The 15,058-nt window shown below is 40.9% G+C and overlaps 1 protein-coding gene and 2 pseudogenes across 4 annotated transcripts in view; 2 read left to right on the top strand and 1 right to left on the bottom strand.

The window, feature by feature from the left end:
• SRGAP1 (SLIT-ROBO Rho GTPase activating protein 1) overlaps nucleotides 1–15,058 on the top strand; it is a 286,134-nt gene that overhangs the window by 257,841 nt on the left and 13,235 nt on the right. For all 4 annotated transcript variants that reach the window (XM_025926696.2, XM_025926695.2, XM_086712917.1 and 1 more), the window contains exons 17-18: nucleotides 3,863–4,087; nucleotides 6,291–6,370. In XM_025926696.2, the coding sequence (XP_025782481.1) occupies nucleotides 3,863–4,087; nucleotides 6,291–6,370 (305 nt within the window). The remainder of the gene's footprint in view (nucleotides 1–3,862; nucleotides 4,088–6,290; nucleotides 6,371–15,058) is intronic.
• LOC147579075 (COMM domain-containing protein 1 pseudogene) lies at nucleotides 512–3,855 on the top strand (annotated as a pseudogene).
• On the bottom strand, nucleotides 9,552–10,010 carry LOC112863558 (large ribosomal subunit protein uL24 pseudogene; annotated as a pseudogene).

The raw sequence follows: 15,058 nt of genomic DNA, 5'->3' as shown, positions 1-15,058 counted from the left end.
AAGAACACTTGTTCAGTGAAATACATGTTTTTCCAACTTCCATCCAAAGCTAATGTCATGAATGTTTTTGTCAAAATGATGCAACCCACCTGCTCACTGCAGAAAATGTCTGTGATTTTTGATGTTGTAGTCAAGGGAGGAGTGCAACTATAGGTGCAAATTATATACAGATCCAAGAAAGAGTGTCTGCAATTCAATATAATGAGACCTCGTCAAGAAGAAGATACTTCTAAAAGTCTCTAAAACAATGTCACAGAACCCTTAAGATAATCACTGCCTTATTTTCAAAAATTTTTTTTTTTCAACGTTTATTTATTTTTGGGACAGAGAGAGACAGAGCATGAACGGGGGAGGGGCAGAGAGAGAGGGAGACACAGAATCGGAAACAGGCTCCAGGCTCTGAGCCATCAGCCCAGAGCCTGACGCGGGGCTCGAACTCCCAGACCGCGAGATCGTGACCTGGCTGAAGTCGGACGCTTAACCGACTGCGCCACCCAGGCACCCCTCACTGCCTTATTTTCAAAGAAACTTTATTGTTATAATTTAGGCAACTGGATTTTCATTTGCATTACTTTATAATAACAAAAATGGGGCCCATTATAAGACTATCTTCCTCAAGTCATATCTGAGAGTCCCCTTGGTATTCGATGATCGAAGGGGAGTAAGCTCAGGGAAATGCCTTCTCCATGTGGCACGGATTCTTCCTTCCTAAAATTAGGATATGTTCTCTTCTCTACTTCATTAGACGTTTAAAGTTCTCAGAAGCCATGAGGACTTACTACAATCCTGCTAACCATTCCTGAAATCATACCCAGTCAGATTGACCCTGGAAACCAAGTATCATGGGGAAATGCTTGCAAGGAAGTAAAATATGCACAAGTGACAGTAGGAACCCATTTGTACAGAAGTCGCCACTGGAAATAAGCAGTATCTAGAGAGATGGATATACACTATGTGTAGGTTAAATAGATGGCTATAAATTTTGCCTTTAAATAAGCCTAGTTACCCAGGCAGCTTTAAAAATCTGAAGGCTTGCTGACTATGGCAGGCAAGCTCGAGGGCTCCAAACCTCTGAGCGGGCTGCTGAGCAGCCTTGCCTAGGAAGCTTTCCACGGGCACCAGGACATCACGGAGTTGCTGCTGCGGAACCGGCTCTATGTGGAGGCATCACCTGAAGAGCTCTGCCCCTTTCTGGCGAAGATGAGGGGGATTCGTAGCTCTGTTGCATCTGTAGACAACCAACTGGAGGCATTCTTGACTGCTTAAACCAAAAAGCAAGGTGGGGTCACATCTCAACAAGCTGCTGTCATTTACAAGCTCTGGAAGAGCCTAAGACAAAAATTCAAGAGAGCTTCATGAACCAGAGCCTGTTGGACAGTGGGCTTCGGGGCCTGAACGAGAAAGTTGACGGCAAATCACATCCAAAGCACTCAGCTCAAATACGCACCCCTGTTGCTATAATGAAGCTGGAAATAGGGAAACGTGGACAGGAGCCTGACTTTCTATGAATTCAGGAATTTGACCTGCTTTGCTGAAAATGGAATTGTTGAAGCAAAGGTGTTCATGATCCATCCCCAGTGACCTTGGGTTGGGTGTGTGTGTGTGTGTGTGTGTGTGTGTAAATCTTACTCCCTCATTAGTATTAAATCCTCAAATTCATAAAAAACAAAAATCTGGAGGCTTGCTGTCTTCACCTTTAATTGCTTCACTTCCCCCAGTATGAAGTGCCTTTTGCATTGCTGCTGGCCCTCTGCATGCTGTCCCCACCGAATTTTCCAGACACACCTGAGCAAAACCCGCCATGAACCAAAAAACCACAGTACACTAGGAAAGCAGACCATAAATCAAGAAAGTTCTCAAAACCAGGGGCGCCTGGGTGGTTCATTTGGTTAAGCATCCAACTCTTGTTTTCGGCTTAGGTCACGATCTCATGGTTCACGAGTTCGAGCCCCTGCAGTGATGACAGTGCAGAGCCTGCCTGGGATATTCTCTCTCTCTCTCTCTCTCTCTCTCTCTCTCCTTCTCTCTCTGTCCCTCCCCTCTCGGTCTCTTTCTCAAAAATAAGTAAGTAAACTTTAAAAAAACTTTTTTAAAAGAAAGTTCTCAAAACCCGACTCGAACTCACCATGTATCTCAACAGAACAGCAAATGTGCCAGGAGTCAGCCGGCTGGCATTGCTTTCAGCATGTCTGCCCAAAGATGCCCCCGGCTTGCTACACCTGCCTTCATGCAGAGACCAGCCTCAGCCTCTAGGATAGGACGCGTGGGACAGGAATTTTGAGAAAAGAAATAACCTATTCTCTTTTAATTGTAAAGTTGAAACCTGGATAGCACATTTTTATATGAAGATTTTGCTCTTCGAGCCAGCACTAAATGAAAGACCCAGAAAGATGAATTGTGACTCCCTGTTGAGCTTATGTGTGTCTTTTGAAAATTAGACCATTCTTACTCTGAATCTCACTTGTCCTCTGTGCATCCGTTTTCCAGATGATCTGTAACATGACCGTCCCCTTTATTGTGAACTTTTTTTAAAGACTGTCTGCTTGAGAAATGGCAGAAGGGAAAGACATATGTTAGCTGAGGAGATAATGCTTTTGTATTTTCGACTTTCTAGGCTATCAGTTCCAAAAAAGGGTAAAGTATCAGGTCATGTGGTATTTCAGTGTCTTTTTGTCTGTCACCATCCCACAAATGTGGCTGAGTCTCTTTTTTCCTTCTTGCATTTGTCATCTGTTCACCTGGATTTTAGATGTCCTTTCAAGATTGACGTTTTCTTCACAAAAAGATAATGTCTCTAGCTTCTCCCTAGAGCAACACTTTGTGCACATGTTAGAGTAAAAAAGAGCAGACTTATTTTGAGGCCCTTGTGGAAAATACCTCACAGATACCCATGAGGTTGAATTTAGAAATTAGTTTGAGGCGACCAGAAATCTCCCCAAAGTTTGTCGTTTGCCAGCTTTAAAAGGAATGAGAGAACTGGGGATTCTTTTCCCCTTGTCTTGCACTTAACAGTGTCTCTTCTGACATTGACAGGGTAGTGTTGGTGGTCTTACCCAAAAACACATCATAAAGCCCAGAGTTGGTTGCTTTCTTTCAGTGGTTACAAAGAAAAGGTGCTTTGTTTTCCTCAAGGCTTTCCTCAAGATTTATGGGGAAAAAACTGAAATCTGAGATGTTTTTGATTAGTGGGAGGACAATTTTGACGACATCCATCAAGTTTTATGGAGCTCACTACTGACCTTCCTGGATTTACTTGAGTAGCATTTAGAGCCTGACCATAGTATTTACAAATGAAACTCATTTACTTGATCCTGGTCTCCATTGGAAGAGAAATTATCTTAAACTCTTGTGGCTTTGAAAAATGCCACCTAATTAAGTAAGTAGGATTTATATTCCCCTTTCAGTTTCTTTCTAGTTGAAAGTTTATAAGTTGCTTTACTTCCTTTGGAATTTGTTGAGCCAACTTAAAGTAGTATGGAACATCATCTTATTCTAATAACAAAAACCAAATAAAATGCTTTGGATCCCTATTTTCAAAATATAAAGTGTTTTATTAAACATCAGTTTTCAGGGCACCTGGGTGGCTCAGTCAGTTAAGCATCCGACTTTGGCTCAGGTCAAGGTCTTGTGGTTCATGAGTTCAAACTCCTCGTTGGGCTCTGCACTTACAGCCTGGAGCCTGCTTTGGATTCTGTGTCTGCATCTCTCTCTGCCCCTCCCCTGCTCATTCTCTCTCTCTCTCTCTCTCCCTCCCTCTCTCTCTCTCTTTCTCTTTCTCTTTCTCAAAAATAAACAAACATTAAAAAAAAAAACAGTTTTGTTTTTTCTCTCTCGCCTTTTATAACTTTTCTTTTTTTCATAGCCTTTCACAGTACAGCGATGAGAACATGATGGACCCTTATAACCTGGCCATTTGTTTTGGCCCGACATTGATGCCCGTCCCAGAAATACAGGATCAAGTGTCTTGTCAGGCGCATGTGAATGAAATTGTCAAAACCATCATCATCCACCATGAAACTATTTTCCCGGATGCTAAAGAGCTGGATGGCCCTGTTTATGAGAAATGTATGGCTGGGGATGACTACTGGTAAGTCCAAGCATTTTAGTCTTTCCCCTGCCCTGGAAACATCATGGAAGTATACATATCAATTTAATTAAGAAAAAGAATTGACTGTAAGTTGCCAAAGATTCCAATTTTTAAAAAAAAAGAAGAAGCAGGAACGCTTCTTTAGATTAGATGAGAATACTAAGACCCATGACAGCGTGGCCTCTCACTAGGGAAATTCCTATTCATCCCTTCCCTTTTCCCTCAAGGATGACATCCTTTAAGATCTATCCACCCTATTGTAACTTCTGTAGAGAATAGTGGTTTTGAAACGTATCATATAGAGCTGTGCTAATTTTACTTTTATATCAAAGATAACTGATTGAACTGACAGATTTCAGTTTCATTCTGAAATAGTTTGGGCTGTAAGTATTTCAAGTTTATCATTTTAAAGGAGCCCTCTCAACCAAATATGTTTTCATTCTTATTTCCATTCTTACTAATAAATATTATCCTAACCAATTATAGTAGTAATGGTCGTTTTAAGCAAATTTATTTTAATCCTTGAACCCCTACTGTGTGCCAGCTCCTTGGTGCATGTGATCACTTTATACACTAACCACTCTACCAAGTAAAGTGAGGCCAAGAAGCCTGTCCAATGACTAATTGTAACTGGAGGCAGCCCAGGTCTGTCTGATTCCAAAGCCCACATGACCCTTCCCACTCAACAGCTGCCTCCCAGCCCACTTCAGAAACTGTTCTGTGCAGCTCAGATCCAGGAGCAGCTGGAAAGAGACCTATGTAAACCCATTCTGGACGCTCCTCAGGACACATCCCATTGCCTCACCGGGGATTAAGTAGAAGGTAGCTGAAAGATCCTAAGTACCTGAAAGTACACCTAAACCATAATAATGGGCTTAAAACACATTACGATTGGCTTATGCCTTAAGAAAACTGAAGATTAACTATTTCCAGAAGCACTTCTTTCTAAATTAACAACAAACCATGATAGATTCCAGTTCTGTGGTGTAGCCAGCAATTTTACACGTGAAATTCGAGTTTAAAAATATTCACTTGAGGGGCGCCTGGGTGGCGCAGTCGGTTAAGCGTCCGACTTCAGCCAGGTCACAATCTTGCGGTCCGTGAGTTCGAGCCCCGCGTCGGGCTCTGGGCTGATGGCTCAGAGCCTGGAGCCTGTTTCCGATTCTGTGTCTCCCTCTCTCTCTGCCCCTCCCCCGTTCATGCTCTGTCTCTCTCTGTCCCAAAAATAAAATAAATGTTGAAAAAAAAAAAATTAAAAATATTCACTTGAGCACTTACTATGTGCAAGGTACTGACTGATCTTGGCTCTAGGAAGATAAATGTATAAAACTCAGCCCTGGCGAGATGCATAATTTTATCTTCAGAGTCATACTTACTGCAAAGCCAGTATCTTAGCACTTGCAAATATTCAGGGCCATATCAGTAAGTTTTGCTCTTACTCCTTTTATCAAGGAATCAAGGAGCGATATGTGGAGGTCCGGTCAATATTATCTGATGTGTTGTATCCTACAACTTTTGTGGTCACCACTTTTCCACAAACAGGGTAAAGTCCCTAATAAGGAGGCTTGCAGCCAGTCACCTGTGCTTGATTGTGTCCTTTTCCCATTCATAGTGTTTCCACGGGCAATCGCTCATTTTAAACAGAAAGTCAGTGATAAAGCGGTTACTCTTTCTCGCCAACACCAGCAACTTAAGTGGGCTTTTACAGCAATGTCAGGTTTCTCTTTGTGGTAGATGCATCCCATTCACCAGCACATATTTGAGGAGTGTGGTAGTGTTAAAGGGTAAGTTTTTAAAAAGAATAAAATCGTGAGTCTCACGAATCTAAAATGAACACGTGTCAGAAGATGGGAAAGAGACTACGGTCGATTCAAAGCAGAAATCAAAGAGCCATCAATTTATATGCAGTAAGGAATAGTGACACGAATTTACAAAAACTGGTGTAGCCATAGCACAATAATCGCACTCCGCTAGAATTCAGCCAACTTTAACTTCTGTGGATACGAATGACCAGTCAAAGATGAAGGACCTAGACTCCCATAAGACCAGATAATCCTTGGAGGCTCCAGCGTCTAATGGAAAGGCTCTCCAGTAACTGACCCTTTTGCCATTCCACAGTCCTACATCTTTACGTAGAGTAGCACTTGTTCATTTTTGAAATTCTTCCTTTGGCTTTACATGAATTTCTGTTTGCACTTGGCAGTGACAGCCCATACAGTGAGCACGGTACACTGGAGGAAGTGGATCAGGACGCTGGTACGGAGCCCCACACCAGTGAAGACGGTATGCCCTTGGACCCACACCGTTATAAAACTAATCTTAATACCCACTTTTTGGGAAGTGTTTATGTTAAGAATTCAGTAGCTACAAAAGAATATTTACAAAATGTATGTAAGATATGAAAAATAATATTACAGTGAGCACCACAGACCACCAAAGTTTAAGAAAAAAGACAGCATCATCTTTGCGCTTCTCCATTACCATTGCCTTCCTTACTCCCTCAGGGGTAACCACTATATGTTTGTTTTTAAATGGTTTATTGTTTCATTTTCTATTTTCTTTTTTTATTCAATGTTTTTTTTTTTAAGTAAAAAAATTTTTGTAATGTTTAGAGAGAGAGACAGAGAGTGAGTGGGGGAGGGGCAGAAAGAGAGGGAGACACAGAATCCAAAGCAGGCTCCAGGCTTCGAGCTGACAGCACAGAGACCGATGCAGGGCTTGAACCCATGAACCGCAAGATCATGACCTGAGCCTACGTTGGATGCTTAGCCAACTGAGCCACCCAGGCACCCCCTTTAATGTTTATTTTTGAGAACGAGAGACAGCGTGGGAGAGGGGCAGAGAAGGAGTGAGAGAATCCCAAGCAGGCTCTGCACTGTGAGCTATCAGCAGGGCTCAAACCCTCAAACCTTGAGATCGTGACCTAAGCCAAAATCAAGGGTTAGACTTTCAACAGACTGAGCTACCCAGGGGCCCCTCATTTTCTATTTTCCTGAACTTTCTGTAAATAGAATCCTACTGTAAAGACTTGTCATGATTATTTTCCACTCAGTATTACACTCCTGTGACTCACCCACATTGTTGCGTGCAGTTATAATCATTTTATTTTACAGCTGTATAATATCCCATTGTATTTCCTTTGTTATTGGTGAATATGTGAGGTGTCTCTATTTTTTGCCCTTAAAAACAGTGCTGCTATGAGTATTTTGAACGTGTATGCTTTCGCAGTACTGCAAACAAACAGGAGTTTCTCCAGGATATACGCACCTAGGAGTAAGCATGTTTTCAACTTGACTGGATAAAGCCACACTATTTTTGAAAAGAGTTCTAGGGGCGCCTGGGTGGCTCGGTCGGTAGGTGTCTGACTTCGGCTCAGGTCATGATCTTGCGGTTTGTGAGTTCGAGCCCCGCTTTGGACTCTGTGCTGACAGCTCAGAGCCTGGAGCCTGTCTTCGGATTCTGTGTCTCCCTCTCTCTCTGCCCCTCCCCTGCTCATGCTGTCTCCCTCTCTTTGTCTCAAAAAGAAATAAAACATTAAAAGAAAAAAAAAAGAGTTCTAATTATATACACCACACCAGCAATGTGTTGGTCTTCTGGTTGGATGTATCCATCCACACTTTATTGTATCAATATCAAACATTATAATCTTTGCCAGTATTGTCAGTGTGATGGTATCTTGTGATTTTAATTTGCATTTCTCTGATTACTGATGAAGGTGTTATTTTGCGATGTAGAGTATTAATAGAAAATTTGATGTATAGTAACTGCCACAGATCAGGAGGTGATTACCACTGAAAAGCTACTTTGTTACAGTACCCAAGAGAAAAGGTACATCATGCCTCATGTGGCCACAGGGAAATGCACCAGGGTCGGTCAGAAGGCAGCCGTAGAAAGAACAGGTAGGCAGGAGTCTTTGCTGTGGTTTCCACGGGAAGCAACAGGCAGGGCAAGGTAAGTGGGTTTCAGATTGGCTAGTTTGAGTAATTTCAGCGGGCTCTGGATTATAGGTGTTGTCTCTTGTCAGGAGATTACCTGGCACAGGAGATTAGGACAGGTGGATAGTGACCCCAAGGAGGTGGTTGGGGTGTTGGGGCTCTGGATTGGCGGGTTTGTATTTGAAAAGCACACCAGGTGAGTGATTTACATTATCTGTAGGAATTGGTAAACCTTGGGAGGGATAGTCCCTCCCAAGGCCTTGGATGTCAGAATATAGAAAATAAAAAATACAGTTCATATAGCTAGCTATACTTTACTAACTTTTACATGCTTCACTTTTTTTGTGAAATTTCTGTCAAGTCTTTTGCCCATTTAGGTCCCATTTGCCCACTGTTAGTTTCTCTGGGCTTTTTTTTTGCTTGTCTTAGTTTGATTGGGCTTTGGTTTTTTTCTTATTTCTAAGAGTTCTTTGTGGGTCTGGATCGGGTCTGGTATTGTGTATATGTTTTGCAAATATCTTGTGCTCTGTAATTTGTCTTTCATGTGCCTATTATTACATCTTTTGCTAAACAAGGAGATTTTAAAGAAGTTACCAATCTTTTCCTTCATGGTTGCTTCCCTTTGTGTCTCCTTTAAGAAATCCTTCTGTGCCCAGAGGTAATGAAGATAATTCCCCCATATTCTTTTTTAAATCCTTTCAGGTTTTGTTTTTCACACATAGGTCTTTAATCTACCAGGAATTTCTTTGAGGATAAGGTGTGAGGTTGGGGTCCATTCCTTTTTCTTCATGTGGATGCACTATTGTCCCAACATTAATTGTTCTTTCTCCACAGCTCTGCACAAATCACATGTCCTCTCTGAACAAGTCTGTTTCTGGGCTCTCTCCTTTCCACTGGTCTACTTGTCTATCCCTCCTCTCTTAATTTTGATACTTTTTAATAAATCTTAATATTTGGCAAATCAAGACCTTTGACTGTTCTCCTTAGCAATTCTTGATCTTTACAACTTCACTTAAATTTTAGACTCAGTTTTTCAAGTTCTTAAACAAAAATTGAAAACCTCTTGGGTTTTGATTGCAGTTGGACTGATTCTATGTATGTTAATGTGGAGAGAATAGATATTTTTATAATATTCAGTCTTCCAGTCGACAAACATATTGAATGTCTCTCAGTACACGTTTATACTTTTCTCTTTAGAGATCATTTTTTTTGCTTTTTCTAACAAGTTTAATCTTTAACATAACTTTTCAACACTTTTTTTCATTTTTTTTTTAATTTTTTTTTTTTTAACATTTATTTTTGAGACAGAGAGAGACAGCATGAACAGGGGAGGGGCAGAGAGAGAGGGAGACACAGAATCTGAAACAGGCTCCAGGCTCTGAGCTGTCAGCACAGAGCCCGACACGGGGCTTGACCCCACGGACCGTGAGATCATGACCTGAGCCGAAGTCGGACGCTTAACCGACCAAGCCGCCCAGGCGCCCCAACACTTTTTTTCATTTTAACAGGTTTTTTTTTTTATTTTTTAACAGTATTTATTTAAAGTCATATATAAGATTACTTCATTCCTTCATTTTCTCATTAGTTTCTTCCTTATATTTGCCCTTTTCCTTTCCTACTTGGCAAGATTTGGCTTTCTGTTCAAGGTCCTTGTCCAGGTTGAGTCTAGTGATAACCACCTGGCCGGGGTGAACACCCACGTGGACAGTTGTGCCGTGCGCCCTCTCCCTCTGTACTTGTTCAGCGTAGATGATGTATTTCTTCCCGTAAACCTGGGCTACTTTGCCAATTTGCCTTTGTAGTGTCCTCCTACAACCTGAACTTCATCATCCTTTTGGATGGACATGGATCAAACATCAAACATACTTCTCTCTCAGCTCTGTGGAAAGAGGGGAAGACATAATCTTCCCGCAAATGTGGAAAGATGCATTGTAATGCCTTTTGTGGTTCTTGCTCCATTCAGAAGTCACCAAAAGATTGAACATCATTTTGGCCACTTCAGCCGTGGCCATACAAGACATTTTTTAATATGAACATATAAAGCTGTCAGTTTTCTCTTAGTACTTCCTTAGCTATATGCATGATCCTTTTATTTTCTCTTCAGCTGTGACTAATCTGCTTTAAAGCCATCCATTGCATTTATATTTTTTGTTTTTTTCTACAAGTTGTTTGGTTCACTTTCCTATCTGCTGCTTAATCATTCTTTTTTTTTTTTTAATTTTTTTTTTCAACGTTTATTTATTTTTGGGACAGAGAGAGACAGAGCATGAACGGGGGAGGGGCAGAGAGAGAGGGAGACACAGAATCGGAAACAGGCTCCAGGCTCTGAGCCATCAGCCCAGAGCCTGACGCGGGGCTCGAACTCACGGACCGCGAGATCGTGACCTGGCTGAAGTCGGACGCTCAACCGACTGCGCCACCCAGGCGCCCCTGCTTAATCATTCTTTGTAGTTGTTTGCTCTTTCCTCATATTAATCCTTTCCATCGTTACAAATTGTGATTCTGATCATTCTAATATCTGCATTCTTCCTGGATTTGTTTTTGTTGTCTCTTGCTCATTGAGTCTGATTTTCCAGAGTGTTTTGTACATTTTTATGTGTTCCTCCAAAAAATCTTCTCATTTACTTCTGCCTGGGGCATAACCAACTTGGGACCATATTGAATTTTTAGCTTCAGGTTTTCCAGGCCACCCAAGTTGTGTGATTTTTAACTGCAAACCTGCCTGAGGACTGGAATGTGGTTGGGGTTCTTGGAGATGATTTGTTCCAAGGTTTGAGATAGATTCTTTTTTTTTAAGTCTGGGAGGGGACAGTGGTGATGTATACAGTCTATGGAGAAGTATGGAGGGCAGGAAGGGAGGATGATTTCTAGCCCTAGGAATTCACGGTGACACTGCGAGCGTGATCTTTTGTGGAGGGGGCTTACATTGTCCAAACTTAGTAGACCCTTGATTTCGTTTTTTGTCCAAAATGAAAGCTTAAGTTAACCCGGCAGGGAAAGTGCCCTCAAGGCAAACTCTGACTCACATTTTCTAGTGTTCTGTTTACCTCACTGCGTTCCCATTTCGTTGAGTTTTTTGTCTTTGATATTCCCTACTACGGTGGTAGCTTCTTAATGCAATTACAAAGATTTCTTTTTAATCCCAAGATTTTTCATTCATTTCAGCAAGAGGGTAATCAGGATGTCTCATGTCTTTAAAAAAAAAAAAAAAAGTTTCTAAAAGTAGGATGAACTGACATTTTCAGAACTTCATTTAGAAGAAATTCTTCACAGTGAGAGCTTCTACTTCTGTGATGTTGCTTTTGAAAGTCTCTGAGCCCTACCCTTGCCACCATGCCTTCTTTTTACTCGAGTTTCTTTCTTTCTCCGTGTGATTTATTCCTTTCTCACCGATGACTTCTCTGTCTCCTTCAGAGTATTTCCCTAGTGGCAGGAAAAGCTAAGACAAAGCCCCAGCCGTCTCTCTTCCTAAACATCAGTCTCCCCACCATGCCATCTGTTAGTTGTTCTTACCTCTTGACTACAAAAGAGAAGCTTTGCTGAGAGCTCTGTGTTTTCGGTAATGTTTTAACCATGTTCACCTGATTTTGCTGGAAAAGAAAGCATTGCGTACAAAGGACAGATATCCTTGCCCACAGCCAACCTGTAAAGTTCTGTAACTAAATTAACTAGCGTATTGATTATCTTTGTGATCCCCTGGGTATTGTATTTTCTTTTGTCCGTCATGATATCACTAGAGAAGGATAGTTTTTGTTTCTGAAAGAGAGGCTGTCATAGAACGAAACCAGCACCTACAAGGGCAGTGGGTAACAGATCTAGAAGGGACAGTGCCAGGGACAGCAGGTGCCCAAGAGAAAATGTGAGGTACTAGCATTTTGTATAAAATGACAAGAAATGGAAATCTAAGACTTGATAGTTCTGGGCAGTCAGAAAAATCAGCTGCACTGAATTGTCCCCCCATTGCACAGTTATAATAGCCATGCAGGAAAATGAAGTTATCGTGTTCACTCCTACTGTTACTGATAACAGCAGCATTCTGTAGAGTCTCTGCAGGACCTTAGAGGACCATGTGACTCTCTGTGAAAGGACCATGTGACTCTGCCATGCCCTAAGATTGATTTGCTCTGCAGTGAGTAGACTGAGATGTGTAGAAGTAGCTTATTGATGGACACTTGGCTCTGGAATGACTCCCTGAGGAGTAGAAAGAGTCAAAATAATGAAATTTCTCAGAATTACTAGTTGATATGGAATTACCAATAAAAATGTACTTCTGGGGGCGCCTGGGTGGCGCAGTCGGTTAAGCGTCCGACTTCAGCCAGGTCACGATCTCGCGGTCCGGGAGTTCGAGCCCCGCGTCAGGCTCTGGGCTCATGGCTCAGAGCCTGGAGCCTGTTTCCGATTCTGTGTCTCCCTCTCTCTCTGCCCCTCCCCCGTTCATGCTCTGTCTCTCTCTGTCCCAAAAATAAATGTTGAAAAAAAAAATTTTTTTTTAAAAATGTACTTCTGATTCATCTGGTCATTCTTTCATAATCTCTCCACATTTGAATTAAATAAACAGTCTGATAATCCTGTTGCTAGTTGTTTCAAGAAATAAAAAGAGATAACAAGCATTAGAGTGCATGATTATGAAATTAGGATAAAATACATAAGTATCTGTTAAATAGTCTTAAATAGCCCTTGGCCAGCATTGACAGTGTATGACTAAATGTCTAATTAATGTCTAATTAATGTCTAAAGAACCTTAATGGTTCTTTCTTCATTTCCCTCTGACAAGTACGTAAACTGTACACTATTTTGTGGGCTGGTATCTTCCCATTGTTTTTTTCAGTAAAATGAAATTCAACTTTACATGGGCATGTTCACATAGGAATTTGAGAACTGCATGTCATAAAGTTCTTTTTAACAAATGGGCATGTCTTCTTTCCTCCCTGGATATGTTTATTCATGTCCCCTGTACCATGGACATGTTTATTTCTGTTCCTAAAGGAGAACTGGCATTTAAAAAAAATTGGCATCAGTCATCTCTGACTTATTCTTTATCTGCAATTTGAGAACAAACTATACAGTCATTCTCTTTAAATATGAAGTTATAGTCCCTCCTCTATGGAGCAGGTTTGTAGATATTTAATAAAGCTGTTATTCATATTGTTTTAATAATATAATTTTAGGAGGGAATACTAGCATGCTAACATGCAATCTAAAAGTTATAGTCAGTTGTTAAAGGACTTAAACTGTTGTTTTAAAATTATTCTTCACCTACTTTGCTGAGAAGTATACTATATGTAAATCATAGCATTGTGATTCTGCCATATGAAATATTCCCCTTAAACATTAACCACTAGCAAAAAGATGGAGCGATTTTTTGTCTTTATTTTTAATGCATAGCTGAAATTCATCTAGGCTCTTTCATAGAAGGTAAACCCTAAGCTTTTTTAATGTGTTTTTTGATTTTTATGCTTTTGCCTTATGTGGCCCAGAGAACATTTGAATTTTTTTTTTAATTCTTTTTTTTTTTTTAATTTTTTCAATTTACATCCAAGTTACTTAGCATATAGTGCAACAGTAATTTCAGGAGTAGATTCCTTAATGCCCCTTGCCCATTTATAGCCCATCCCCCCTCCCACAAACCCTCCAGTAACCCTCTGTTTGTTCTCCATATTTAAGTCTCTTATGTTTTGTCCCCCTCCCTGTTTTTATATTATTTTTGCTTCCCTTCCCTTGTGTTCATCTGTTCTGTGTCTTAAAGTCTTCATAGGAGTGAAGACATAAGATATTTGTCTTTCTGTGACTAATTTCGCTTAGCATAATACCCTCCAGTTCCATCCACGTAGTTGCAAATGGCAAGATTTCATTCTTTTTGATTGCTGAGTAATACTCCATTGTATACAAATACCGTATCCTTTTTATCTGTTCATCTGCCAGTGGACATCTGGGCTCTTTCCATACTTTGGCTATTGTTGATAGTGCTGCTATAAACATGGGGGTGCACGTGTCCCTTCGAAACAGCACACCAGTATCCCGTGGATAAATGCCTAGTAGTGCAATTGCTGGGTCGTAGGGTAGTTCTATTTTTAGTTTTTTGAGGAACCTCCATATTGTTTTCCAGAATGGCTGCACCAGTTTGCATTCCCACCAACAATGCAAAAGAGATCCTCTCTCTCCGCATCCTCGCCAACATCTGTTGTTGCCTGAGTTGCTAATGTTAGCCATCCTGACAGGTGTGAGGTGGTACCTCATTGTGGTTTTGATTTGTATCCCCCTGATGATGAGTGATGTGGAGCATTTTTTCATGTGTTGGTTGGCCATCTGGATGTCTTCTTTGGAGAAGTGTCTATTCATGTCTTTTGCCCATTTCTTCACTGGATTATTTGTTTTTTAGGTGTTGAGTTTGAGAAGTTCTTTATAGATTTTGGATACTAACCCTTTATCTGATATGTCGTTTGCAAATATCTTCTCCCATTCTGTTGGTTGCCTTTTAGTTTTGCTGATTGTTTCCTTCGCTGTGCAGAAGGTTTTATCTTGATGAGGTCCCAGTAGTTCAATTATGCTTCTGTTTCCCTTGCCTCTGGAGATGTGTTGAGTAAGAAGTTGCGCAGCCAAGATCAAAGAGGTTTTTGCCTGCCTTCTCCTCAAGGATTTTGATGGCTTCCTGTCTTACATTGAGGTCTTTCATCCACTTTGAGTTTATTTTTGTGTATGGTGTAAGAAAGTGGTCCAGGTTCATTCTTCTGCATGTCGCTGTCCAGTTTTCCCAGCACCATTTGCTGAAGAGACTGTCTTTATTCCAATGGATATTCTTTCCTGCTTTGTCAAAGGTTAGTTGGCCGTATGTTTGTGGGTCCATTTCTGGGTTCTCTGTTCTGTTCTATTGATCTGAGTATCTGTTCTTGTTCCAGTACCATACTGTCTTGACGATTACAGCTTTGAATACAGCTTGAAGTCCGGGATTTGAATTTATTAAGTGAGAAAGAAGCTTAGTTGACTATCCAAGGATTTCTTATGCAGTTATTCCATACAAGATATTAAAGATACTTTA

This window comes from Puma concolor, chromosome B4 (genome assembly GCF_028749965.1).
Source record: "Puma concolor isolate L17-30 chromosome B4, mPumCon1.1.hap2, whole genome shotgun sequence".
NCBI lineage: Eukaryota > Metazoa > Chordata > Mammalia > Carnivora > Felidae > Puma > Puma concolor.
The sequence above is the reverse complement of the archived record's forward strand: the minus strand, read 5'-3'. Positions and strand labels throughout refer to the sequence as shown.